Genomic DNA, 22236 nt, shown 5'->3' with positions numbered 1-22236 from the left:
GGAGCTCTCCTTTCTCCCAGTGCCAGGCTGCCCCTTGCATCCCAGGCACACCCCCACAGCAGCACCTCCTGGTCCTCCCCTAGCCAGGGACGCCCACCAGGAGACCATCAGCAAATCAGGAGTGTCGGGGTGCAGATCCTCTCCGGGTCACTGGAGACATCCTAGTTCTGGCCCCCACCTGCAATGTGCTCCCCACCCCAAATACACATGGCCCTGTCCTAATGCCTAGAACTTGTGAGTGTGATCGTATGTGGGCTAACTAAAGGATCTTGAGGTGAGGAGGTCATTCTGGGGTGGAGACTGGACTCAAACATGCATGGGAGGCCCCACCGTCAGCGGGAAGGCTTGAGGCAGCTGGGAGGACTGGACACAGGTGTGCATGGGATCTCCTCCGCAGAGAGCCCTGTCCTAATTGGCAGCTCACCCCATCTCTTCCACCTTGCTCCTGCCCTGAGTCTTAAATGGATTTAATAAACCACCTGGTTTGGGCTTGATGGGCCTATGAGCCCCTCCCAGCCAAGGCCTATCGTGACCTTGGAGGGCACATCAGCCTCCAGCATGCCCTCCATCGGGCAGTTGGAGGCCCCCTTATGCAGGCAAGCCCGACAGGCTGCTCCCCATGGCACCACTCTGCTCCCCGCCCCTCATGGTGAGGGATGCTATGCGGGACTCTCAATTCCCCCCCACCCACCCCCCCACACACACGGCAAGACAAGCCCAATCCACCCTGATGCCCAAGGACAGCTGTGCATTCACAGAGGTGCAGCCGGGCAAGTGACCGTACCAGTGTGCAGGACTCGAGGTGTGCGTCCATGTGATCGACACTTGGCTGACACTGTGACCTGCTGTCTTCACAGGCCCGTGCATGCCTGGCTGGAGCAGCTCTAGCTGTCAGGTCCCTGCCCGGAAACCGCCCAGGGGCTGCAAACGGCCAACTCCAGGTGTGCTTGGGAAGGAGTCACTAAGGTAAGGAAATCGGGGACCCAGAATGCAAGCCACTGCTCCGCAGGCTCCTAGGGCGACCGAGGGGCTCCCGCGGCACCCCACCTCCCCACTACTGCCCTGGCTAAGAATCTGGGGTACCTGCCGTGTTCTGTGCCCTGGCAGCCCACCCGGGCCTTGGCTCTGGCCTGCAGCGGTGTGGCGTGCGATGACCCCGGAGCTGCGGGCTCTCCCCTCACCCTGCCCTCCACTCGGGGTGCCTCCCATCACCGGCCACACTGTTTCCATCCTCCCTGCATACCGGGGTACGTGCGGGTCCAGTTGGGCGTGCTTAAGAACCAAATAGCCAAATATGTCAAACAAAATATGTAAAAATGTAACACAACCTTATTTCCTCTTTGTAGAAACTGAACATTCTAATTACCCCTGGGCCTGGACTTGCTGTTGACGGCTGATGGAGGGCAGGCGGAGGTGCTCTTAGGGGACTGAGCCCCGAGCCTGTGGGGTCTGACGCTGTCTCCATGTAGATGCGGTCACAACTGACTTAAACCAGTGGGACGTGCAATGTCCTCTGAGGCCTGGAGAAATGTTTAGTGACCTTGCCAAACACATTGGATTTAGGATGGGTTTTTTTGTTGTTTTTTACTCAAAACATGATTTTGGTGGGACGCCTGGGTGGTTCAGCGGCTAAGCATCTGCCTTAGGCTCAGGGCAATCCCAGGGTCCTGGGATCAAGTCCCACATCGGGCTCCCTGTGGGGAGCTGCTTCTCCCTCTGCCTCTCTCTGTGTGTCTCTCGTAAATAAGTACAATCTTTAAAAAAAAAAAAACAGAAAACATGAATTTGGCTATTTTGGTTTTGGTTTTTGCATTCAGGGTATGAATGCAACCACACTCCACAGGGCTTGTTTTGCTCTTGGTGGAAATTAGTATTGGCCATCATTGAAGAGCTGGGTGAGCTGGGCACAGGCCTGGCAATGGCCATGGGGGACAGGGCAGGGAGTAAGTGTTGTCTGCTCTTCTTGTCCACTGTTCTCTCCTCAGGGTGACACAGGTGTGTGTCCCTCCTGTGCACGCAGACCGATCTATAGAGTCCTCTGATCATGGCTGGTCCTCTGTGATTTCCACAACCAACAATGGGTAAGGACACATGTTCTTTGGAGCCACCACCAATGGTAACATTCCTTTCTTCTGTGGCCGTTCTCTGTGGCAGAGCCAGCTGGGCCACCTGGACAGCTTTCCCATCAGGGTCACTCCATTTACCAATACAAGTTTAAGAAAGGTCACCAATGTGCTGCTTGCTTCGTTTCCGCTCCCTGAGAGGAGGTGGGTTTGCCCTGCACTAAATCTCTGTGTGCTGCTTGGAGTTCAGCAAATGTCCCCTTGTGGAGAGCCCCAGGCCTCACCCCCAGCCACCTGCTGCGCTGACCTTGGGTGTGGCATTGTGTGGCTGGCTCTTAACACTGCCACTCAGCAACATAATCTCTTCCTCATCCCAGAGCCTGTGACTATTAATCCGTGTGGGGGAAGAGAGGAAATCCAGCATCCTGAGAGGAGGAGCTTCTCCTGGATTATCCTGGGCCCAAATCACTCATCTGTTGTAGAAGGAAGGCAGAGGGGGTGTGGACGCACAATGAGAAGGAGGTGAACATGCAGGTAGAGACCGGGGTGATGTGGCCACAAGCCAGGAGACACCTGAGGCCCTGGAGCTGGAAAAGGCAAGAAGAGATTTGCCCCAAAGCCTTCGGAGGAGGGAGCATGGTCCTGTGACACCTGACCTTGGACTTGTGGCCTCCTGCTCAGGAACTGGGTGGGGGATGGGAAGATCGTTAACCCCTGTCATAAGCCCCCGCCAGTTTGTGTGTCCCACTGGCTGATGGCAGGTGAGTGGAAGGGACGGGACCTCATTTCTGGAGCAAGAGCTTCAGGTGCAGCGAGCTACGGCCAGTCGTTCGTTCCCTCCTGCCCTGCATGGGACACCTGCACGTCCAGGGAGTTGCTGCTCCCTGAGCCCAGTGAGAGAAGACGCGCGTCGGAGGGCAGCCTGGAGCCAGCAGCCACGGAGCCCGAGGTTTGGAGCTGTTTCTAGGCAGCATTATCACAGAAGAAACGATGGATGGCAAAAGGGGTCCATACATCCCATGGCAGGAAACCTGCTCATCTTCTCGTGTAACAAGCCCTACGTCCGTTTTAATATGGAGCGTGAGTAGCATAAGTAGGTGCTATTCGCTGCCCAGGCCAAAGTATTACCAAAATAGTAATAATCATATAAGCTCAGAAAAGACGTTGGCCTATTTACAACCAGGGGTGAAAGATGAGAGACAATGGTAGATAATTCCAAGTTTTATCAGCTGGGCTTCTCCAGAGAAACAGAGGCAATAGAATATACAGAGGGAGAGGCATTTTAAGGAATTGGCTCCCCTGACTGTGGCGCTGGTGAATCTGACATCCTCTGGCAGGCTGGGGACCCCGGAAAGAGTTGACAGTGCGGGTCTGTCTAAAGGAAGTCTGAGGTCACTAGGGTGGACCCGATCCCATAGGATCCGTGTCCTTGCAGCAAGAGGTATAGGATGGGGACATGCAGAGGGACGGCCAGGTGAGGACACAGGGAGCAGATGGCCATCTACACGCCCAGGGAGGGAGGCCTCAGGAGGAACCAGCCCTGTCCACGCCTGGAGTGCAGACTTCCAGCCTCCAGGACCCAGAGACAATAAATGCCTGTGGTCCAAGCTGCCCTGGGTGCAGGATTTGTTACATCAACTCTAACAAATCAGTACACCAGGAGTCTGGCTAACTGCTTTTGCTCATGTTAATGGCTTTGTAAGATTGCTTTGCTACTGCCTTCTGAAAATAGTCATGCTGTCAACCCAAAAGGAACAACCCTTTTTAAAAAATGTTAAAGAGAAAGGAAAAGAGTTTTATTGCAGCCCAAGTCAGGGTGGCCACCCGGTACTCAGTCGTCCGCTCCAAGAAAGGGACACTGGCTGCACGGTTAGGTCTGTTTTCTTACGTAGAGTTCAAGGCACCATGATGAAGGACATCCAGAAAGTCACAGACTTTGTCCTGTGCTTTTACTCTAAGACTGTGTGCCTTTAACATGAGAACCAGGGAGGATTTTGTTTTCCTAATTTTTATGTTTGGAATGCTCCTTTTTTGGTTTTTGGTTTTTGTTTTTATACGAAGCAGACCTACAGAAATAGAGCCCATGCTTTGAGGTTTCACCAAATCATATTTACCTCCATAAATGTTAAAGTATAGCTTCCCCAGGAGCCCAGGAGCAGGGCCCACACATGTTAGAAGCTGAATTTTTTCCTTTATCAATGTGAATAAGCTCTGTGTAATGTACTGTTGAGAAGATTTGTTACTGATAAACAGTGGAAGGTAGGATCCGACATCTGCTGAGGAGTGTGATTAATCATTTCCTTGAATTATTAAACAAAATCCTTTCAATGTACTGGGAGGACCTAGGAGCTCGGGCAAGTATTTATGCATGAAATGATACAATATTTTGGATGTTATTTTTCAAAATAATCTGAGCAAGAGAAGGGTAGAGATATAAATGAGTCGAAATTGGTCTTTGGCTGCTGATTGCTGAAATCCAGTCCATTTTACTATTTTATTTACCTTTGTGTTTGAAACTTCCCAGGTTTTAAAGGAAAAAAAAAACAGTTATGTAACACATCAGAGTTGATCCTTGAAAAACACAGGTTTGAACTGTGCAGGTACATTTATACACTGATTATTTTTATAAACACAGTACAGTACAACAGCAAGTGTATTTTCTCTTACATTTTTCTTAATAACAGTTTCTTTTCTCTAGCTTACTTTATTGTAAGAATCCTGTATATAATACATATAATTACGAAATACCTGTTAATCAATTGTTGATGTTTTCGGTAAGGCTTCCTGTTAACGGTAGGCTCTTAGTGAGTAAGTCTTGGGGGAATCAAGTCATACACGGATTGTGAACGGCTCAGGGGATCAACACCTAACCTTGCATTGTCCTGGGGTCAACTGTGTTTTTGTTTGTTTTGAGTGTGAACCACAAAGACTTGAGGCCACCTAATTTAGCAAGACCCTCATCATTGTAGGGTCATCACCAGAGCCACAGCCATAGACGTGTGTGGCATACATCCCACGAGTCCTCTCATTTCTTTCCACAGGGAGCAGACGAATTCTGCTGTGAACACATTCTGTATCTGTGTTCAGCCGTAATGTGGTCTCACGCCAGCATCCCATGCATCCCCCATGACTGTTGTGTTCGTTCATTCTGGCAGGCAAGTATTCCCACCCCGGGGAAAACTCAGACATGACATGCCTTTCTTTCAGTGTTGGGGCTCCCCAACACACCCCTGCTTCATTGGGCCATTTCCTAAAGCAAACATACCTTCCAGCTCTATCACGCCCAGAGTGGTCAAGCCATCTGGGAATGTTCACGCGCTGGTATGAGTCCTGCTAACTCGTGTGAGCCCACCTAGGGAGGAATGGGCTCTGTTTCTACTACAGAACCTCACTGATTTGAGAAATGGATGATGGCACAAGTCATAAGGGGAAATCTGACAGGGTCTCTGGGGGGAAGACTGCAGCCCCCACCCCCAAGGGACTTGGCAGGAGTCTTAAGGCCACAGATCTGGAGATAAGGAGATCATCCTAGATTCCCCCATCTAATCACAGGAGGCTTAACAGCAGAAAGCTTGATTCAGCTGGAGTGACAGACCCAGCACAGAGATCAGGCACACCTGAAGCAGGAGGGGTCAGCTCGCCACCAGTGGGGGGACCACCAGGGTCTGCTGGGCTCACACCCGGTCAGCTGCAAAGGGACCTCCTCCCAGCCAGCAACTCAGTGAGCCCGCGCTCAGTCATCCAGAGCCCTCAGACAGGAGAGCAACCTTCAAGTCACCTTGACATGAGCCCAGTTGAGCCTGGACTTCCCACCTGCATAGCGGCAGAATACATGGGCTTTGCTTTAAGCTGCGATCTGGGAGGACAGATGCTATGGGAGCAGTATGCAGTCTGGGTGGCAAGGAGCTGGAGGCTTGGGGTTCCTACAGGGGGTCCCCGAGCTCACTGTGGAAAGAAGCAAAGCCCCCTGGGATGCCCACCCTTCCCACCGCCAAGCTTCTCCCGCGCAGAGACACACTCGCTGAGCTGACAGAGCAGGGTCCTGGGGTGGGCCGCTCTCCCCCCCCCCCCCCCCCCCCCCGCCCTGGGCCGCCCCGCCCCCGCCCCCGCCCGGGGTTCTATTTATATGGCCTGTATGCAAAGGAGGACTTGGGGGAACCCAGCATGTGATTGGGTTACAGAGCATATGTAAATAGCCAGAGGCAGCTCTGCTCTCTGATTGGATAAGATTGCTGGGGAAGTCAGCCAATCAGAGCAGAGATGGCCCTAGACACCCTCCAAGAAGCGCTGCTCCGGGCGCTCTGGAGAGCCGGGCGCTTGACTGGGGGAAATGGAGGCTGTAGCTGGGATTCCTGATGGTTTTTATTGTTTTGTTTTTTAAAAAAAATTTTTTTTAATTTAAGTTCAATTTGCCAATATATAGTATAACGCCCAGTGCTCATCCCATCACGCGCCCGCCTAAGTGCCCGTAACCTGGTGCTGATGAATTCACGGGGCCTCATGGTGATGAAGCCCCAGTAGGACTCAGTGGTGAAATCCATCACCTTCCGACTGACAAAGAAATCCAGTATCATCTTTATTCCGGAATATCAAAGAATGGAGAGGAAGAGGGTTTCGGCGTGTTTTCGTGGTTTTTTGGTTTTTTTAGGGAAACGATATGAGAATATTCAACGTATATGAGAATATTAAATACCTGGGCATCCCAGAGCAGTGTTTGCAGAGTGTGGTCTTGGGCCAACATCAGGTCACCTGGGAATTCATTAGGAATGCAAACTCGGGTCACCCCAGACCCATTGAGTCACAAAGGGAATGAGGCCCAGCTCTCTGCTCAGATGCATGTTAATGTTTGAGAGCCAAACAAACTAGATTGAACGGGCTCACTCAGAAATTCAGCCATGTACTAAATTATCTGTCCTGTCTGCAAATGAGTCAGTAAAAAAATCGAATGGCAAAAATTTCTCTCATTATATTAAATAAAATAAACAAGGATAATCTTGGAAAAAGTGGGATTCTTTTCATGAAAATATAAAGCTCACTGAGAGGTTGATAGAAAGAGACCTGCTTCCTTGGCTATTAAAATAAATTTGAAAAAAATCTATTTTCTCCTAAACTGATCTATAAATTCAACATAATCCCATTAGGATTTTATCTGTCATTTGGAAAGGGGATAAAAGTTGTGAAGATCCTATACAAGGAAATAGAGAGACAACAGATAAATTCTTTAAAAGAATAAGACTTTTCTATATACAAGACCATATTGGGATGCCTGGATGGCTCAGCAGTTGAGTGTCTGCCTTTGGCTCAGGTCGTGACCCTGGGGTCCTGGGATTGAGTCCCACATTGGGCTCCTTGCATGGAGCCTGCTTCTCCCTCTGCTTATGTCTCTGCCTCTCTCTCTCTGTGTCTTTCATGAATACATTTTTAAAAATCTTTTTAAAAAAGACCATACTATCTGCAAACAGGGGAAGTTTGATTTTCTTCCTTTCCAAAATGGAGGATGTTCTTTATACTTAAGATATCAGGGATGTTACCGAACTGTTTTTAATCTAGGTTAACAATGGTTTTCTGACATTTTTTTCTTGTAAATATCTATCCTAAAAGAAAGTTCTCCTTTGGACTGAGATTGAGCGTATGTCTTGCAGTAAGACCGTAGTACAGCTCTAATATGTGCTCATAGCTAAATTGCTGGTAATCATTTCAAACACAGTGGGGATTTTTAAAGGGCTGAAGTATTGAAGAAAAAAATGCCAGGCCTCCTGGCAAATTACTGTTAAACTAGTAAGAAACATAAAATTCTACTGATAAATTCCACAAAATAAAGAATGCAGGAAAACCTCATTTTTTCCTTCTGAAAAAAAAGTAGAATGCTGTTATTACAATGGATAAAGATGACCCACCAACAGCCCCCCCCACCCCAAAAGTACAGACTAGCGTCACTTATAAATAAGGACAGAGAGATTCTACCTTAAATATTAGCTGATTGATTCCAGGATCGTGAAAGAATGACAACGGCAAATTTGAATTTCTTGAAAGAATGATAGAATGGTTCAGTATTATTGGGAATATAAGTCACCTCACTTAGATCCAAAGAGAAAAGGCTTATGAGTATCATTAATATTTTATAATTTTTTTTGAAATTAATCATCTGTAAGTTAGGATCAGTGGAAGCCCAGAATCATTTTGCCGGGAAGTTCCTTTAGTACGGCTACTGTTAGAGCTGGAAACAAATCAGAGAAACCCCTCATTTCCATCTCTATTCACCTGCATTCTGGAAATGTCCTCTGTCATTCAGTACTGAGTGAAGAACCAACTTCTAACAGGTATCCAACATGCAGAAACAACAAGGAATGACAGATTACAGTTACACAAATACAAGTCAACTGCGCCAATGCAGTAGTCAACTACGAGCAAGGAACAGAAAATGTAATAAGGAAACCCATTCGGGGATCCCTGGGTGGCTCAGCGATTTAGCGCCTGCCTTCGGCCCAGGGCATTATCCTGGAATCCTGGGATCAAGTCCCACGACAGACTCCCTGAAGGGAGACTGCTTCTCCTTCTGCCTATCTCTGCCCCTCTCTCTGTGTCTCTCATGAATAATAAATAAAATATTTTTTAAAAAAGGAAACCAACTCAATATAGCCAAATAAATACATAAATACATCAAAATTAAAATATTTTTAAAAATTTTAAACCTACAAATAACCTTGATGAAAATGTGTGCAGAATGGAATGAAGAAATGTCTGTAAGTCTATAGATGGTTAAACATGATTTAAAGAAACAGAAGGTGGGTCAGTTGGTGGAGTGTGTGACTCTTGATCTCAGGGTTGGGGGCTCAAGCCCCATGCTGAGTGTAGAGATGACTTAAAAATAAAATTAAAAAAAAAAAAAGGAGCAGTCGAAGGTCCTGTGTCATCAGACACCAGAATGAAAGCTGGAGGGATCTCTGGAAAGAGCCGCTGGTTCTGACACATGTTCGGCCGTCCTGAAACCTCACTTGGAGCTGGTATACCTGGTGACAGGCTTGGATCCTGGATCCAGTGTGCCTGACCAGCTCGTCTGCCCCTCAAGAGATGAGACAGTGGAATGGCCTGGGGGAGCATGCTCTAAAGGAGGTGCCATCCATAGAAGCATTCATCTCTCCTAAAATACTTAAAAATTCAATGGCCTGTACCCTACACAATCCAACCCAGTTTTCCTGACTTCACTGATGTGCCCTGGCCCCTCCTCCAGCTCACTACCACCCCTACTAAGAAAGCTGCATTCATTTCTTCTAGCATGCTCTCAAATGCACCAGCCCCATGTTCAAGGAGGCTTTTGTTTCATTTATTTTCACTTTTGTCTGAAAAGGTATGTATTAGTTAGGGTGCTGCCTAGAAATAGAATTAATAAGATATATAGATATGCACATATAGGTATGTTCCTTTTATGAACCCATTTAATAAAAAATAGATACATGTATTACACATATATAATTATTGGCTCTGAGTCTGAAGGTCAGAGATCGAGGAGCACCAAAGACAACAAGGATGTCCTGGCTCCTCAGCCAGACAAAGGGGGCCAGCTCCTGCTTCCTCCTTCTCTCCAGGCCCTCAGCGGCCTGGGTGGTGCCCTTCCGCCCCCGCATTGGGGTGAGCCATGTGCTGTTCCGAGGCCACCCATTCACCAGTGAATCTCATGCAGAAACACAGACACACCCAGAATCGTGTGCAATCCAGGCACCCTACAGAACACTCAAGCCTCCCCATAAAATGAAGCGACACCAGGTGCTTTCTGTGTTCCCGAATTTTTCTAGGTGACCCAGTGATGAGCAGAATTAGGATCCATGTGCTCTGGTCAGGCCCATCCCACCTCTCCTGGGCCCTGTGCCAATGTTGGACTCCGTGGTCTTCCTTAAGGTGAATGTCAGCAAAGAGAAGAAAGCATCCTCAGGTCCAGGGGGTCGTCACCTGGACGGGGCCGGGACGGCAACCCTAAGGTGAACCTGGCTGTAAGCTGACCATCTAACCATGGCTGGCATGTCCCTCCCTTAGCAGGACAAAGCCACCCTGCATGCTGGGTGGGGCTGGTAATGTGCAGCTGGGTCCCCAGGATAAACACAGGTATCCACGTCTCGTTGCAGAGCCCACGTTTCAGCTCAACACTAAAAAGCTGGGAAGTTGTCTTTCCCATCTTTGCATGAAACTGAAAATTAACAACTCTGTGAACTCCCCAGAGAACCGTGGTCACAGAGTGCCTCCAACATCAGGAGACACAGGTACAGGCAGAATGTCACAGGTGAGATCTGCTTACATGGGGCAGGGGAGCTGGAGCCACCCACAAGTACGAGCACTCCAGGTCATTCTCGATGACGCCCAGAGGCTGACTGTTGGACGAGCCCAGAGCAGCAGTCTGCAGGGTCTTCAGCACGGACTCCTGCCACCGCGCTATGTCCAGGTCTGACGACTGTGCTGTGCCCAACTCCAGGCAATTAACTCTGCTCTGCCCCCATCCACGTGGAGTCACACCCCACAGGCCACCTCACAGCAGACTCCAGCCAAAAGTCCAGGGGTCGCCCCCGCTGACCCCCCAGCTACAGACCAGAGGCTCCCACGGCCCCTCCTTGGGTTCCTGAACTTGCTCGAGTGGCTCAGATCTCAGAGAAACGTCCCATGTTACCAGCTTATTATCCAAGGCTGTGACCCGGGGCCAGCCCTGGGGCAGGTCACTCTCCTCACGTCTCTATATGCTCACCAGCTCCAAGCTCCCCAAGTCCGACCTCCCAGGTTTTCATGGGGCTTCATGATGCGGGTGTGATTGGTTACATCACTGGGCATTGGTGACTGACCCCTCTTCCCTCCCAGAGGTCAGGGGGTGGGACTGAAGCATCCAACCCTCTGCTCCCAGGGTTGGGTCCCCTGGCCACCCGCCCCCATCCTGAGGGGCTGCCCAAGGTCACCTCAGTACTTAACAAAGACACTTGTATGGTTCTTGGAAATTCCGGTATTTTAGGAGGTTTTTCTAGTACTGGGTGCTAGGACCAAATGTGTATTTCTTATTGTGAATCACAACATCACACACATTAGCTGGGTTTTACCGCCAGGGGTCCCCTCATGTTTTCTGGATAAAATACGAGAAAGATCCCCCACTCCACCCCAGATCCAGCAGAGCATCAGCCCCCCAGGGCAGGGCATTCATCCAACCCAAGCCCCCTGGCCACCCTGCCCTACCTGCAGAAGGCAAATCAGCTATGATGCACTGTGAAGGTCACAGCCCAGCAACACAGGTCCACAAAGACAGTGAGAATGAATCAGAGTGTTCTAGCATGCTGCCCCTGCCCACAGCCTACCAGCACTCAGCAGGGCTGCAGCTCATGGCAGCAGGTCACAGCAGGAAAGCCAGAGAGCCACTCCATCTCACACTGAGGTTTTAGGGACAAAAAGAACTCCAGGGGTATTAGAAGCTACTGGGGCCTGTCGCCACAGTAGACACAAAGCACAGCCCAACCCCACAACTAGAACACCACAGATCCTCACCCTCAGAGCTGATTCAGTATGGCTCTTATCACCAGTTACATGTGTCATGTCTGCCTTTCAACCAGAAATCACCAGACACACCCAAAGGCAAGCAAAACACAGTCTGAAGAGAAAAACAGGCATCAGAACTAGACGCAGGTTGACTCACGTATTGGAATGATCAGACTGGAATTTAAAATAACTGTGATTGGGGCCCCTGGGGGGCTCAGTGGTTGAGCATCTGCCTTCCACTCAGGGCGTGACCCCAAGGTCCCAGAATCAAGTCCCACATCGGGCTCCCCTCATGGGCCTGCTTCTCCCTCTGCCTGTGTCTCTGTCTCTCTCTCTCTCTGTATCTCTCATGAATAAATAAAATATTTTTTAAAAAATCTACTTCTCTGTTCTTGAATGGTCTTACAACTGTGCAGAGAAGGAACAGCAACGATGTGCGGACAAGAGCCTCTGGAGGAGGGGCCTAGAGCTCTCAGGGAAGTGGGGGATGGGGGTGCTTCAGCACTTCCACCTGTGAGTTGTCTGAACTGCCAGTAAGCAAAGTAGTGTTATTTACAGTGGACCTAGGACACCTGAAACTCATGCAGTACTATGTATCCATACTCAAACAAAAGTAAGCAAAAAACAAACATTCAGGGGCACCTGGGTGGCTCAGTGGGTGAAGCACTTGCCTTTGGCTCAGGTGGAGATCCCAGGGTTATGAGATCGAGCCCCACATGGGGCTCCATGCTTATTGCATCATCTGCTTGAGATTCTCTCTCTTCCCCTCTGCCCCTCCCCCATGCTGATGCACCCTCTAAATAAATAAATAAACAAAATATTTTTAAGTAAAAAATAACATAAATACACAAAAAAGTAAAGGGGACTTAGATTGGTTATAAATGTATATTTCAAACTCTAAGGAAGTAACTTAAAGTGTACATAGAATCATAATGGAGTAAATTTGGGGTAAATCCCCAGCAGTGCAATTGCTGGGTCGGAGGGCAGGTCTATTTTTAACTCTTTGAGGAACCTCCACACAGTTTTCCAGAGTGGTTGCACCAGTTCACATTCCCACCAACAGTGCAGGATGGTTCCCCTTTCTCCAATGAAACGCCAGGACACCTGCACCCCAATGTTTCTAACAGCAATGTCCACAATAGCCAAACTGTGGAAGGATCCTCGGTGTCCATCGAAAGATGAATGGATAAAGAAGATGTGGTCTATGTATACAATGGAATATTACTCAGCCATTAGAAACGACAAATACCCACCATTTGCTTCAACGTGGATGGAACTGGAGGGTATTATGCTGAGTGAAGTAAGTCAATCGGAGAAGGACAAACATTATATGGTCTCATTCATTTGGGGAATATAAAAAATAATGAAAGGGAATAAAGGGGAAGGGAGAAAAAATGAGTGGGAATATCAGAGAGGGAGACAGAACATGAAAGACTCCTAACTCTGGGAAACGAGCTAGGGGTGGTGGAAGGGGAGGTGGTGGTGACTGGGTGACGGGCACTGAGCGGGGCACTTGATGGGATGAGCACTGGGTGTTGTTCTATATTTTGGAAAATTGAACACCAATAAAGAATAAATTTATATAAAAAAGAATCATAATGGATATGCTAAACGGAGGACCACAGATGGGTTCCTCACACCACAGCATGGCAGAGATCTCCAACCATCCTAATGCCTACAACCACTTCCAAGTGACAGTAGTTACTACTCCTTCCCTAGCAGTACTTGGCATAAAGATGCGCATTTATATATGTATCCATACAACCACACATATATTACGCATGTGAGTATATCAGAAATTAACTTTGTGAACGCATTTATTTATTTATTTATTTATTTATTTATTTATTTATTTATTTTTATTCATGAGAGACACAGAGAGGCAGAGGGAGAAGCAGGCTCTATGCAGGGAGCCCAATGTGGGACTCAATCCTGGGACCCCAGGATCACACCCTGAGGCCAAGGGAGACTCTCAACCACTGAGCTATCCAGGTGCCCCAATTTAGTATATATTTTGACAATTTAATTCAGTATCACTGATTTGCTTTGCAGTTTTGAAAAATTTTATGCATTTCCAAACATTCTGAGATATTTCATTGTATGCATTTTTAAATGTCACCGAACGGCCAGAGGGGTTCATGAGGCCCCCAAAAATCCAAGAAGAATTAAATTCTTGTCACCTATTCACCAACACAGAAAAATGATACCTCCTAAAAAGGAAAAAGTTACAAAACATCATGGAAAATGTTTTGAACCCTGAGCCTGAATTCTTTCCTACTGTGGGGCCGAGGGGAATCAGCACTATGGAGACAATTCCAAGCAGACCCTCTTATGAAATGGGTCTTCACAGGGAACAGACCCTGTTATGGGAAACCTGTCATGGCAAGACAACCAGGCAGGGTCTGTGTGCAGGTTTGGAGGTACTTTGGTGGCACAGCGGGTGACGGTGGGTGGTGCTGGGACACTGGGACACACCCCAGGCCCCTGGCACCAAACATGGTCTCCTTGTGGGGTACTAGGCAAGGGAACTGAGTGCCCATTGTGCTCCAGACCTGGAGCATGGGAAGGCAGGGCTGGCCGACGGTCAGCAGGTGTCTCCCATGAGGGGCCGGGCCACAGGGTATCAGCTGGGGTACAGGAAGGTTCCAGGGATAGCTGGAAGCCCACACGTCCATCACACCTGTGAGGTCCAGAAAAGCCTGTGTACCTGCTAATCCAGGGCTATCTGCCACTGGGAGGCCCCACTCTGAGCCACAACAGGGAGTTCCTACCCAGGGAAGCCCCACGTGTTGCGGGCTCATGGGAACACCCCACAGAGAGGATATGCAAGGTCAACCCCCGTGACCTCCAGGGCCCAAAGGATCCACCACAAAGTGCTACACATGGCCCTGAGTTTCCTGAGTTGTACGTGCAACTCCCAACACCGTGAGCGGTGGAGAACAAGGAAAGAACTTTCCAGACTGGGGAGGCTTTCCTCCACCACAGGCTAGAGGCTGTGTAGTTGAGGCGGAGCCACTGAATGCGACTGTCTAGGAAGAATTGTGGAGAAGTCTTTGCTGCAGAAAAGGTGTTTATATTAGAGCACGGGGACTGGACCTGCAGGCAGAGAGAGCTGACCAGTGTTTGGGAGGGTGGCTCTTGACATCCTTCTAAGGTTGTGCAGGGAGCGTGGAGACAATCTAATTTCTAGGGGATTTCTGGAGGCTGAAAGTGAGGTTTCAGGGACCCCAGAGGTCCAGTTCAGCCCGTAATAAAACATCAACCTTAAGGCAGCCTCAAGTTCCTTGAGGGATGGCACGCTGCTCGCTGCGCATCATAAGGGAGTATCACCGTAGCTACATGACACTTGCCTTTGTTCTCATCACAGTGATTGGCACCAAATGTATGCACAGAGCAAACACAACCCCATCCATAAAATGCACGCGTCCCAGACAAGCCAAAACTTCCAGGAGGGACTGTTTACATCTGAAAGTGTCTTTATTTTTTTTTAATTTTTATTTATTTATGATAGTCACAGAGAGAGAGAGAGGCAGAGACACAGGCAGAGGCAGAAGCAGGCTCCATGCAGGGAGCCCGATGTGGGACTCGATCCCGGGTCTCCAGGATCGCGCCCTGGGCCAAAGGCAGGCGCCAAACTGCTGCGCCACCCAGGGATCCCTGAAAGTGTCTTTAGAGAGAGGATATCTCTCCTCTTGGGAAGGTTCTTTTTGTTTTGTTTTTAGGGTTTTTTAAAGACTTTATCCATTTATTTGAGAAAGAACGTGCAGAGGGATACAGAGAAGCAGGCTCCCGCTGACTAGGGACTCCATGTGGGGCTCCATCCCAGGACCCCAGGATCATGACCTGAGCCCAAGGCAGATACCTCACTGACAGAGCCCCCCAGGCGCCCTCAGGAAGTTTCCTTAGGGGGTGATTGTTCCCTGGACCTTGGCACCCCTGAGGGAGTCGGAAGCACAGGGAACTCAGTTGCTGAGATCATGAAAACTGTCAACTGCACCAACTAAAAAGCAGTTTTACAGGTGATGAAGAAACTCAGCTTTTCATGTGTGTGGGCCCTGCTCCTGGCTCCCGGGAAGCTATACTTTGACCTTTACCAAGGTTGAACCAACTCAGAGTACGTCTGCTTCATTAATATATATGTAACCAAAACAGAGCATACCAAATGGAAAGAAAAACAGAAATCTTCGAGGGCTCCCATGTTAAAGGCCCACAGCCTTGCACACGCTAAACACATGAGATAAAGTCTGACTTTCTGGATGTCCTTCATCACGGTACCTTGTAATCTATGTAAGAAAACAGACCTACAACAACAACAACAACAAAAAGAAAAAGAAAGAAAGAAAGAAAGAAAGAAAAAAGAAAGAAAGAAAGAAAGAAAGAAAAGAAAACAGACCTAACCCTGCGGCCAGTGTCCCCTCCTTGGAGCATGCACTTCTTTTGGAAGCAGCTGCCTGACTCCTCCAGCAGAACTCTTTTCCTTTTTTATAATAATAATAAAAAAAAAGATGGGGGCACCTGGGTGTGTGGCCCAGTTAGTAAAGAAGCATCCCACTCTTGCCTTCAGCTCAAGGTTGTGGGATCAAGCCCCATGTCAGCTCTGAGGTCAGCACAGAGTCTGCTTGAGTGTCTCCTTCTGCACCAACACCCCCTACCCGAGCACTCTGTCTCTCTAACATAACTAAATAAAATCTTTAAAAACAACTTTAAAAGGGCTTGCTCAGTTTGCATCAACACATGCGAGGAATACAGATTCTGGTTTCCAATCTGGTGGGGGGCAGGGGTGGGCGCACACGAGGTGGCCCCCAAGTCCATGTTTTGTGTTCAAAGGGAACCAGGTGACATTCCGCCACGTGCCCAGGTAGTGGACTCGAGTCCCCTGAGAATCTAGAAACAAAAACTTAGAACAAAAAGCTCTTGTGTTCAGAAAAGTGGGCCCTCAGACAAGGCACCCAAATGCTCTGGAGGAACCAAGGGGTCCTGCAGAGGCACGCAGCCCAAGCCCCAGGGCCGGCTTCCTGGGTGCTCCTGTGGAAGGCACAGCCAATGCCACGAACCCCTCATCCATCTGCCATCATCCCCCCAGAGACCTGCAGGGCAGGAAAACTCCTTACTCTCCTTAGGTCTTGGCAGGGGCTCTGTACAAAAAACAGATTAACAAGACAGAAGCATTTAAGTTTTCTGTTTTAAGATTTTACGGATTTATTTTAGGGAGAAAGTAAGTGTGAGTGGGGAGAAGGGCAGAGGGAGAGGGGGAATCTCCAGCGGACTCCACACTGAGCACCGAGTCCCACATGTGGCTTGTTCCGGAACCCCAAGACTGTAGCCTGAGCCGAAATCAAGAGTCTGCTGCTTAGGGATGCCTGGGTGGCTCAGTGGTTGAGCATCTGTCTTCAGTTCAGGTCATGATCGCAGGGGTCCTGAGGTCGAGTCCCACATCGGGCTCTCTGCTCGATGGGGAGCCTGCTTCTCCCTTTGCCTGAGTCTCTGCCTCTCTCTGTGTGTCTCATGAATAAATAAAATCATAAAAAAAATAAAAGTCTGAGGCTTAATCATGCAAGCCACCCCGAGGCCCCAAGCATTTCAGTTTTATTGTGACTCAGGAGCCTTCAGAAGGAAATGAGGACCCACAGAAGCAGTTGAAGCCACATGCTCCTCCACGAGGTTCAAAAGCAGGGCACTTGTGGACATCAGTGGAGACATCTGCAAGACCAAAGGTAGGTAAGAGCCAATCCATGAGGTCTGAGAGCGTGATCCCCAGTGGTTCTCACTTCCCATCCATGATGGCAACGTTTCCTCTCCCTGAGCATAGACCCGTCACCTTTCACAGGGGAGTCAGCTCTGTTTCCAGGCAGAAAAGGGGGTTCTGTGCCCTCCCCTCCCACCTGCTGTCTTCCACGCACCTTTAGCTCAGAAAGCTCTTACATGGAAGGTGCATGTCTTGGGATGGTGCACCTGGCCACCCTTGAGCCACAACCTCAGAGTCTGCAAGGGCCCTGAGGGTCAGGCAACAAGGACACTTCTCCCCAGAGAGCAGGAACAGGACTAGAAATGCTAAGGGCTGAAGGGGGAGCATGGGGAGGCTGGACCCTGGGGCAGGCCAAGTATCAGGGGGTGCCAGGGGTCGGCACGCGATCGGTGCACACGAGCATCGTGTTGGGATCCCCCTGTGGGGAGAGGCAGTGTGCTCATCTCCCAGGAGGGAAGGATGGGGACACTGAGGGTGCACCACCTATCGTGACCTAGCAAGAAGGCATCCCCGATGAAGCCAGCAGACAGGGGCTCTAGGCAGGCCACTGGAGCGAAGGGACCCCTGTCGACACTGGTGGGGAAACTCAACATTATCACCACAGAAAGGCCAACTCAGAATGCAGCCTTCTAAAAGGTTCTTCCCACTCTGGAGCTAGAGCGTTGGTGAGCCAAGAGGAGTGCTGGGGGGGAAAGGGAGGAGCTATGTGGGCAGAGGCAATGCCCATGGGGAGGTGACCAGACCCCGACCCATGACCCACAGGCCCAGCACTCCCGGGGAAATGACCCGTCCCTGACCTCTGACCCAACAGACCCCAAACCCCTGGACCCCGACCCCTGTCTCATAGGCCCCTGATCCACCCGGCCCAGGAGCCCTTGCAAGGTGACCTGCCCCTGACCCCTGCCCGCCAGGCAGCAGGCGTGGGAACAGGCATGTCCTCACCGGACTGGAGGTCACACGCGAGCCGCGTGCAAATTAGGAGCGGGCCGCGGGGGTGGAGCTGGCGCGGACCAACCAGAGTGCAGCCTGACATGGCGCCACCCCGGGGCTGACCAATAGGAAAGCAGCAGCCTCTATAAAAAAACGGGCCCTGCCGCGCCCCTGCAGTAGCCCGCGTGAGGCAGACGGCTCGGAAGTCGACGGGCGGCAAGGCCCCGCGCAAGCAGCTGGCCACCAAGGCGGCCTGCAAGAGCGCGCCGGCCCCCGGCGGCGTCAAGAAGCCGCACCGCTACCGGCCCGGCACGGTGGCCCTGCGCGAGGTCCGGCGCTGCCAGAAGTCCACGGAGCTCCTGATCCGCAAGCTGCCGTTCCAGCGCCTGGTGCGCGAGATCGCGCAGGACTTTGAGACCGACCTGCGCTTCCAGAGCTCGGCCGTCCTGGCGCTGCAGGAGGCGAGCGAGGCCTACCTGGTGGGGCTCTTCGAGGACACCAGCCTCTGCGCCATCCACGCCAAGCGCGTCACCGTCATGCCCAAGGACATCCAGCTGGCGCGCCGCATCCGCGGGGAGCGCACCTAGGCCCCCGCGCATCACCATGCCGCCGCCGCAGGACTCCCCCCAAAGGCTCTTTTCAGAGCCCCCGCCGGCCCACAAAGGGGGCTGTGCCAACCCCGTGTCTTCCGACTGGTTCTTGTTCCCGGCTCTGGTTAGTGAGCTAGAGTGGGAACTGGAGCACCCCGCCCGGGGTTTGTGAGCCCTCCAGGAGGGTCCCAGGTGTGGGAAGTTAGCTGGGCAGAGGCAGGCCCCGGGGCACGCCCACGGGAACCTACCTCCCGGCTCCGTGGGGAGTGCTGGCAGGCGGCAGGAAGCCTCCCGCCTGGGACCGGGAGTGAGTCGGCCATAAGCCCAGGGCTGACCCAGGCCGGCTGTAAGGCTGAGATGGAGGGCGGGTGTTGTGGAAGGCTCTTCCTGGCAGGTCCTGGCTGCAAGCCCATGTCCTATAGCCTTGGGTAAGAAGGAGGTTAGCTAGGCTTGGAGGACCTGCAGATGACCTATGGCAGATAATCTGGACTGCCGTGACCCTGGCATTGTGTGTCTACCTGAGGGCTGAGGCAGGAGCAATGGGAAGAACAGGAGGCCAGGTGGACCAGGAGAAAACCGGTCCCTCTGGGCACATGCTTAGAGGGTCAAGGAAGCCCTTCTGAAAGGTGTCTGAGCCCACAGCCCGGTCCCTTCTGGGGCCTCTGGCCCTCAGATCTGTGCACAGCCACAGCCTTGCTCTCTGGAGAATGTTCTAGCACCCTGCAGACACAGCAGAGCCCAAGGGAGACAACCACAGGGACGCGGGCGGCAGCAGAGCAGGAAGCACGTGGTTCCCTGTGCCCGGTATAGCTGAGCTCCCTAGCAGAGCAGGTGCAGCCCAACAGCAGGGCTGCTGGGTGTCCCTGGTAGCTTTGAGGTCTGAGAAGACCCCAGCCCCTGGAAGGCCTGATTAGCTTTATAGACCTGTCAGGACCTGCACCTGTGTCTGCCCGTCCCTGGCATATGGGTACATTGCAGTTAGCTAGACATGGTTGGTCCTGAGCCCAGGTCCCCAGGCCATGTGTGCCCTGAGGGGATGGCCTGAGCGCAGTGTGGGGGGCGGAGAGGACCCTCCATGAGGACATCAAGAGTGGGAGCTCTTTTAAGATTTTATGTGTTTACAAGACCCAGAGACACAGGCAGAGGGAGAAGCAGGCCCCCCCGTGGGGAGCGCAATGTGGGACTCGATCCCAGGACCCTGGGATCATGCCCTGAGCCCAAGGCAGACGATCCTCCACGGAGCCACCCGGTGCCCCAAGAATAGAAGTTCTTAATGTAAATGAAGGCAGACCAGGCCAGCACATGATCATGGCTGGAGGTCAGACACACATGGAACTGATGAGACCAGCTACACTGAGTCCACACTGGTTAATGGGAGGGAGGGAGAGGGTGGGAGGGGGTATGTGGTGGCTCAGTTGTGTCCCACGGGCCAGGGGTTGCTACTTTCCTGGGGTTTTTAGATTTTATTTGAGAGAGCACCAAGAGGAGGAGTGGCAGGCAGACAGAGAGGGAGAAGCAGGTTCACTCAAGCAGGAGCACTGAGCCTGATGGGCTGGATCCTGGGACACTGGGCAGGGGTTGGGATCTCGACCTAGGCAGGAAGCCAGATATTGAACTGACTGAGCCTCCCAGGCTCCCCAGGAATCTCCTTCTCTTCTCCATAGTGCAGGCCTACTATAGTCTGGTAGGTGAACTTCCTATTTAATACAATGAATTGTGTGTTTCTGATCCTGCTCCTCACGGGCTGTGGACCCATTTGCATCCCGTAAGCCATTCCAGGCCACACTGAAGGAACAGATGGGCCACAGGGACTCCAGCGACTTCCTCACACAGCAAACAGTCCTTGTTCAGAGCCCCTGACAGGCCATCAGGGAGGGGAGGGCACCACTGCTGCATTGGAGGGGATTCCCCAGGGGGCCGGTGCTCTCCTTGGGGATAAGTGGCTGGGGCTGCCCTATGACAGGAGCACAGCAGAGACCAGGCTCAGCTTCCTGACTGGGGAGTCAGGAGAAATCAGAGGACTTTCGTCTTGTCCTCACCCCTGACCCTTCTTATGGGACAATTTTGGGGAAGGACATCAAAGAGACGTGATCACCTGGCAACCTGAGAGCTGGATCAGGGCACTCCAAGGCTCCCCACTGCTATCCCTTTACCTAGGCACATGGGCCCTACTTGTCTTTCCTGCTCCCAGGGGCTGCTCCAAGGACAGAGCCTTGAGATGCTGACGTGCAACGCCTGCCTGGCATACGTGCCTGAGCCCAGGTAAGGCCTCTCCAAGCTCATAAGATCTGGCAGGCGGTGTGGGGTCCGCCGGTCCTGCAGGCACCCAACCCGAGGCTTGTGTGTACATGCCTTTGCTTTATTACAACGGCCCTTCGCCAGCCAGTCTCTGGGATCTCTCCCTGGCCCCTGAGCACAGGGGCCACTTTCACATTGCACCCAGGGAGTTCCCAGGGGGCTTTCAGACCAGCAGAGGACTCCTGGTCACTTGCCAGCCCCTGTCCCCCATTCCCCCTTTCCCACTCAGCCTGTCCTGCAGGCCTTCTTACCTGAGTCTGTGGCCAGGTGTACACACCTGCTCCAAGTTGGGCCATGAGCCCTCGGGCATGAGTGTCAACACCTGGCCCAGAGGATCGTCAGAGAATCACATCAGACAGGCCAGCCAAGGGGACGCTCAGTGTGTCCACTGTCTGTGATGGGCCGAATTGTGTGTACCCCCAGACCCTGCAAAATCCCTTGCTGCTCCCCAACTCCCAGGACCTCAGAATGAGACTGAATTTGGAGATAGGGCCTTTGATGTGATAGCAAGAGGAAATGAGGTCAATATGGTAAGTCTCGATCCCATAGGACCGCTGTTCTGAGAGGAGGAGGTTAGGACACAGACACGTGCAGAGGGATGGCCATGTGAGCACATGAGGAGAAGGCAGCCGTGATCCTGTGGTTTACGATAAGAAATATACATTTGGGCTCAAAACCTTTGGAAGTTTCTAAGTGATTTCATGGCTGTTATTATAGCAAGGCCCTGCCCACCACACCTGTGTGTTGATGAGGTGACCTTGGGCAGCCCCTCAGGTTGGGGGCAGGTGGCCAGGGGACGCAACCCTGGACGCTTCAGAGCTTTGACCCACACCCACCACTGTCCAAGGGGAGAGGGTGCAAACTGGACTGAGGGCCACGTGCAGTTCGCTGCTATGAAGAGGGTCACCTGGAAAAGGCTAACATAAGACCCCAAAGCACAAAAGCCCTCATGCTCTCAGCTGCCGGGACCAGGATGTGGGAAGGAGCAGAGACGTGGCCTGCAGAAGCTGCCACCACCTGCTAAGCCCAAACAGATGCCGCCATCTCTGCAGAGCCCAGTGGCTCTGGTCCCAGTGCCTCAGATGAAGTGAGGGCCTCATGAGAC

The 22236-nt window shown here is 51.4% G+C and overlaps 1 protein-coding gene across 1 annotated transcript; it reads left to right on the top strand.

Annotated features, from left to right (window-relative positions):
• Positions 1–9590: 9590 nt before the first annotated feature.
• H3-4 (H3.4 histone, cluster member) lies at positions 9591–18830 on the top strand. The gene is made up of 2 exons (XM_055333725.1): positions 9591–9696; positions 18421–18830. The coding sequence occupies exons 1-2, from the start codon at positions 9591–9593 to the stop codon at positions 18828–18830; spliced, it is 516 nt and encodes a 171-aa protein (XP_055189700.1).
• The last annotated feature ends 3406 nt before the right edge of the window (positions 18831–22236 follow it).

This window comes from Nyctereutes procyonoides, unplaced genomic scaffold, assembly GCF_905146905.1.
Source record: "Nyctereutes procyonoides isolate TBG_1078 unplaced genomic scaffold, NYPRO_anot_genome, whole genome shotgun sequence".
Classification (NCBI taxonomy): Eukaryota; Metazoa; Chordata; class Mammalia; order Carnivora; family Canidae; genus Nyctereutes; species Nyctereutes procyonoides.
Note: the sequence above shows the minus strand (reverse complement) of the source record. Positions and strands in the feature narration are given on the sequence as shown.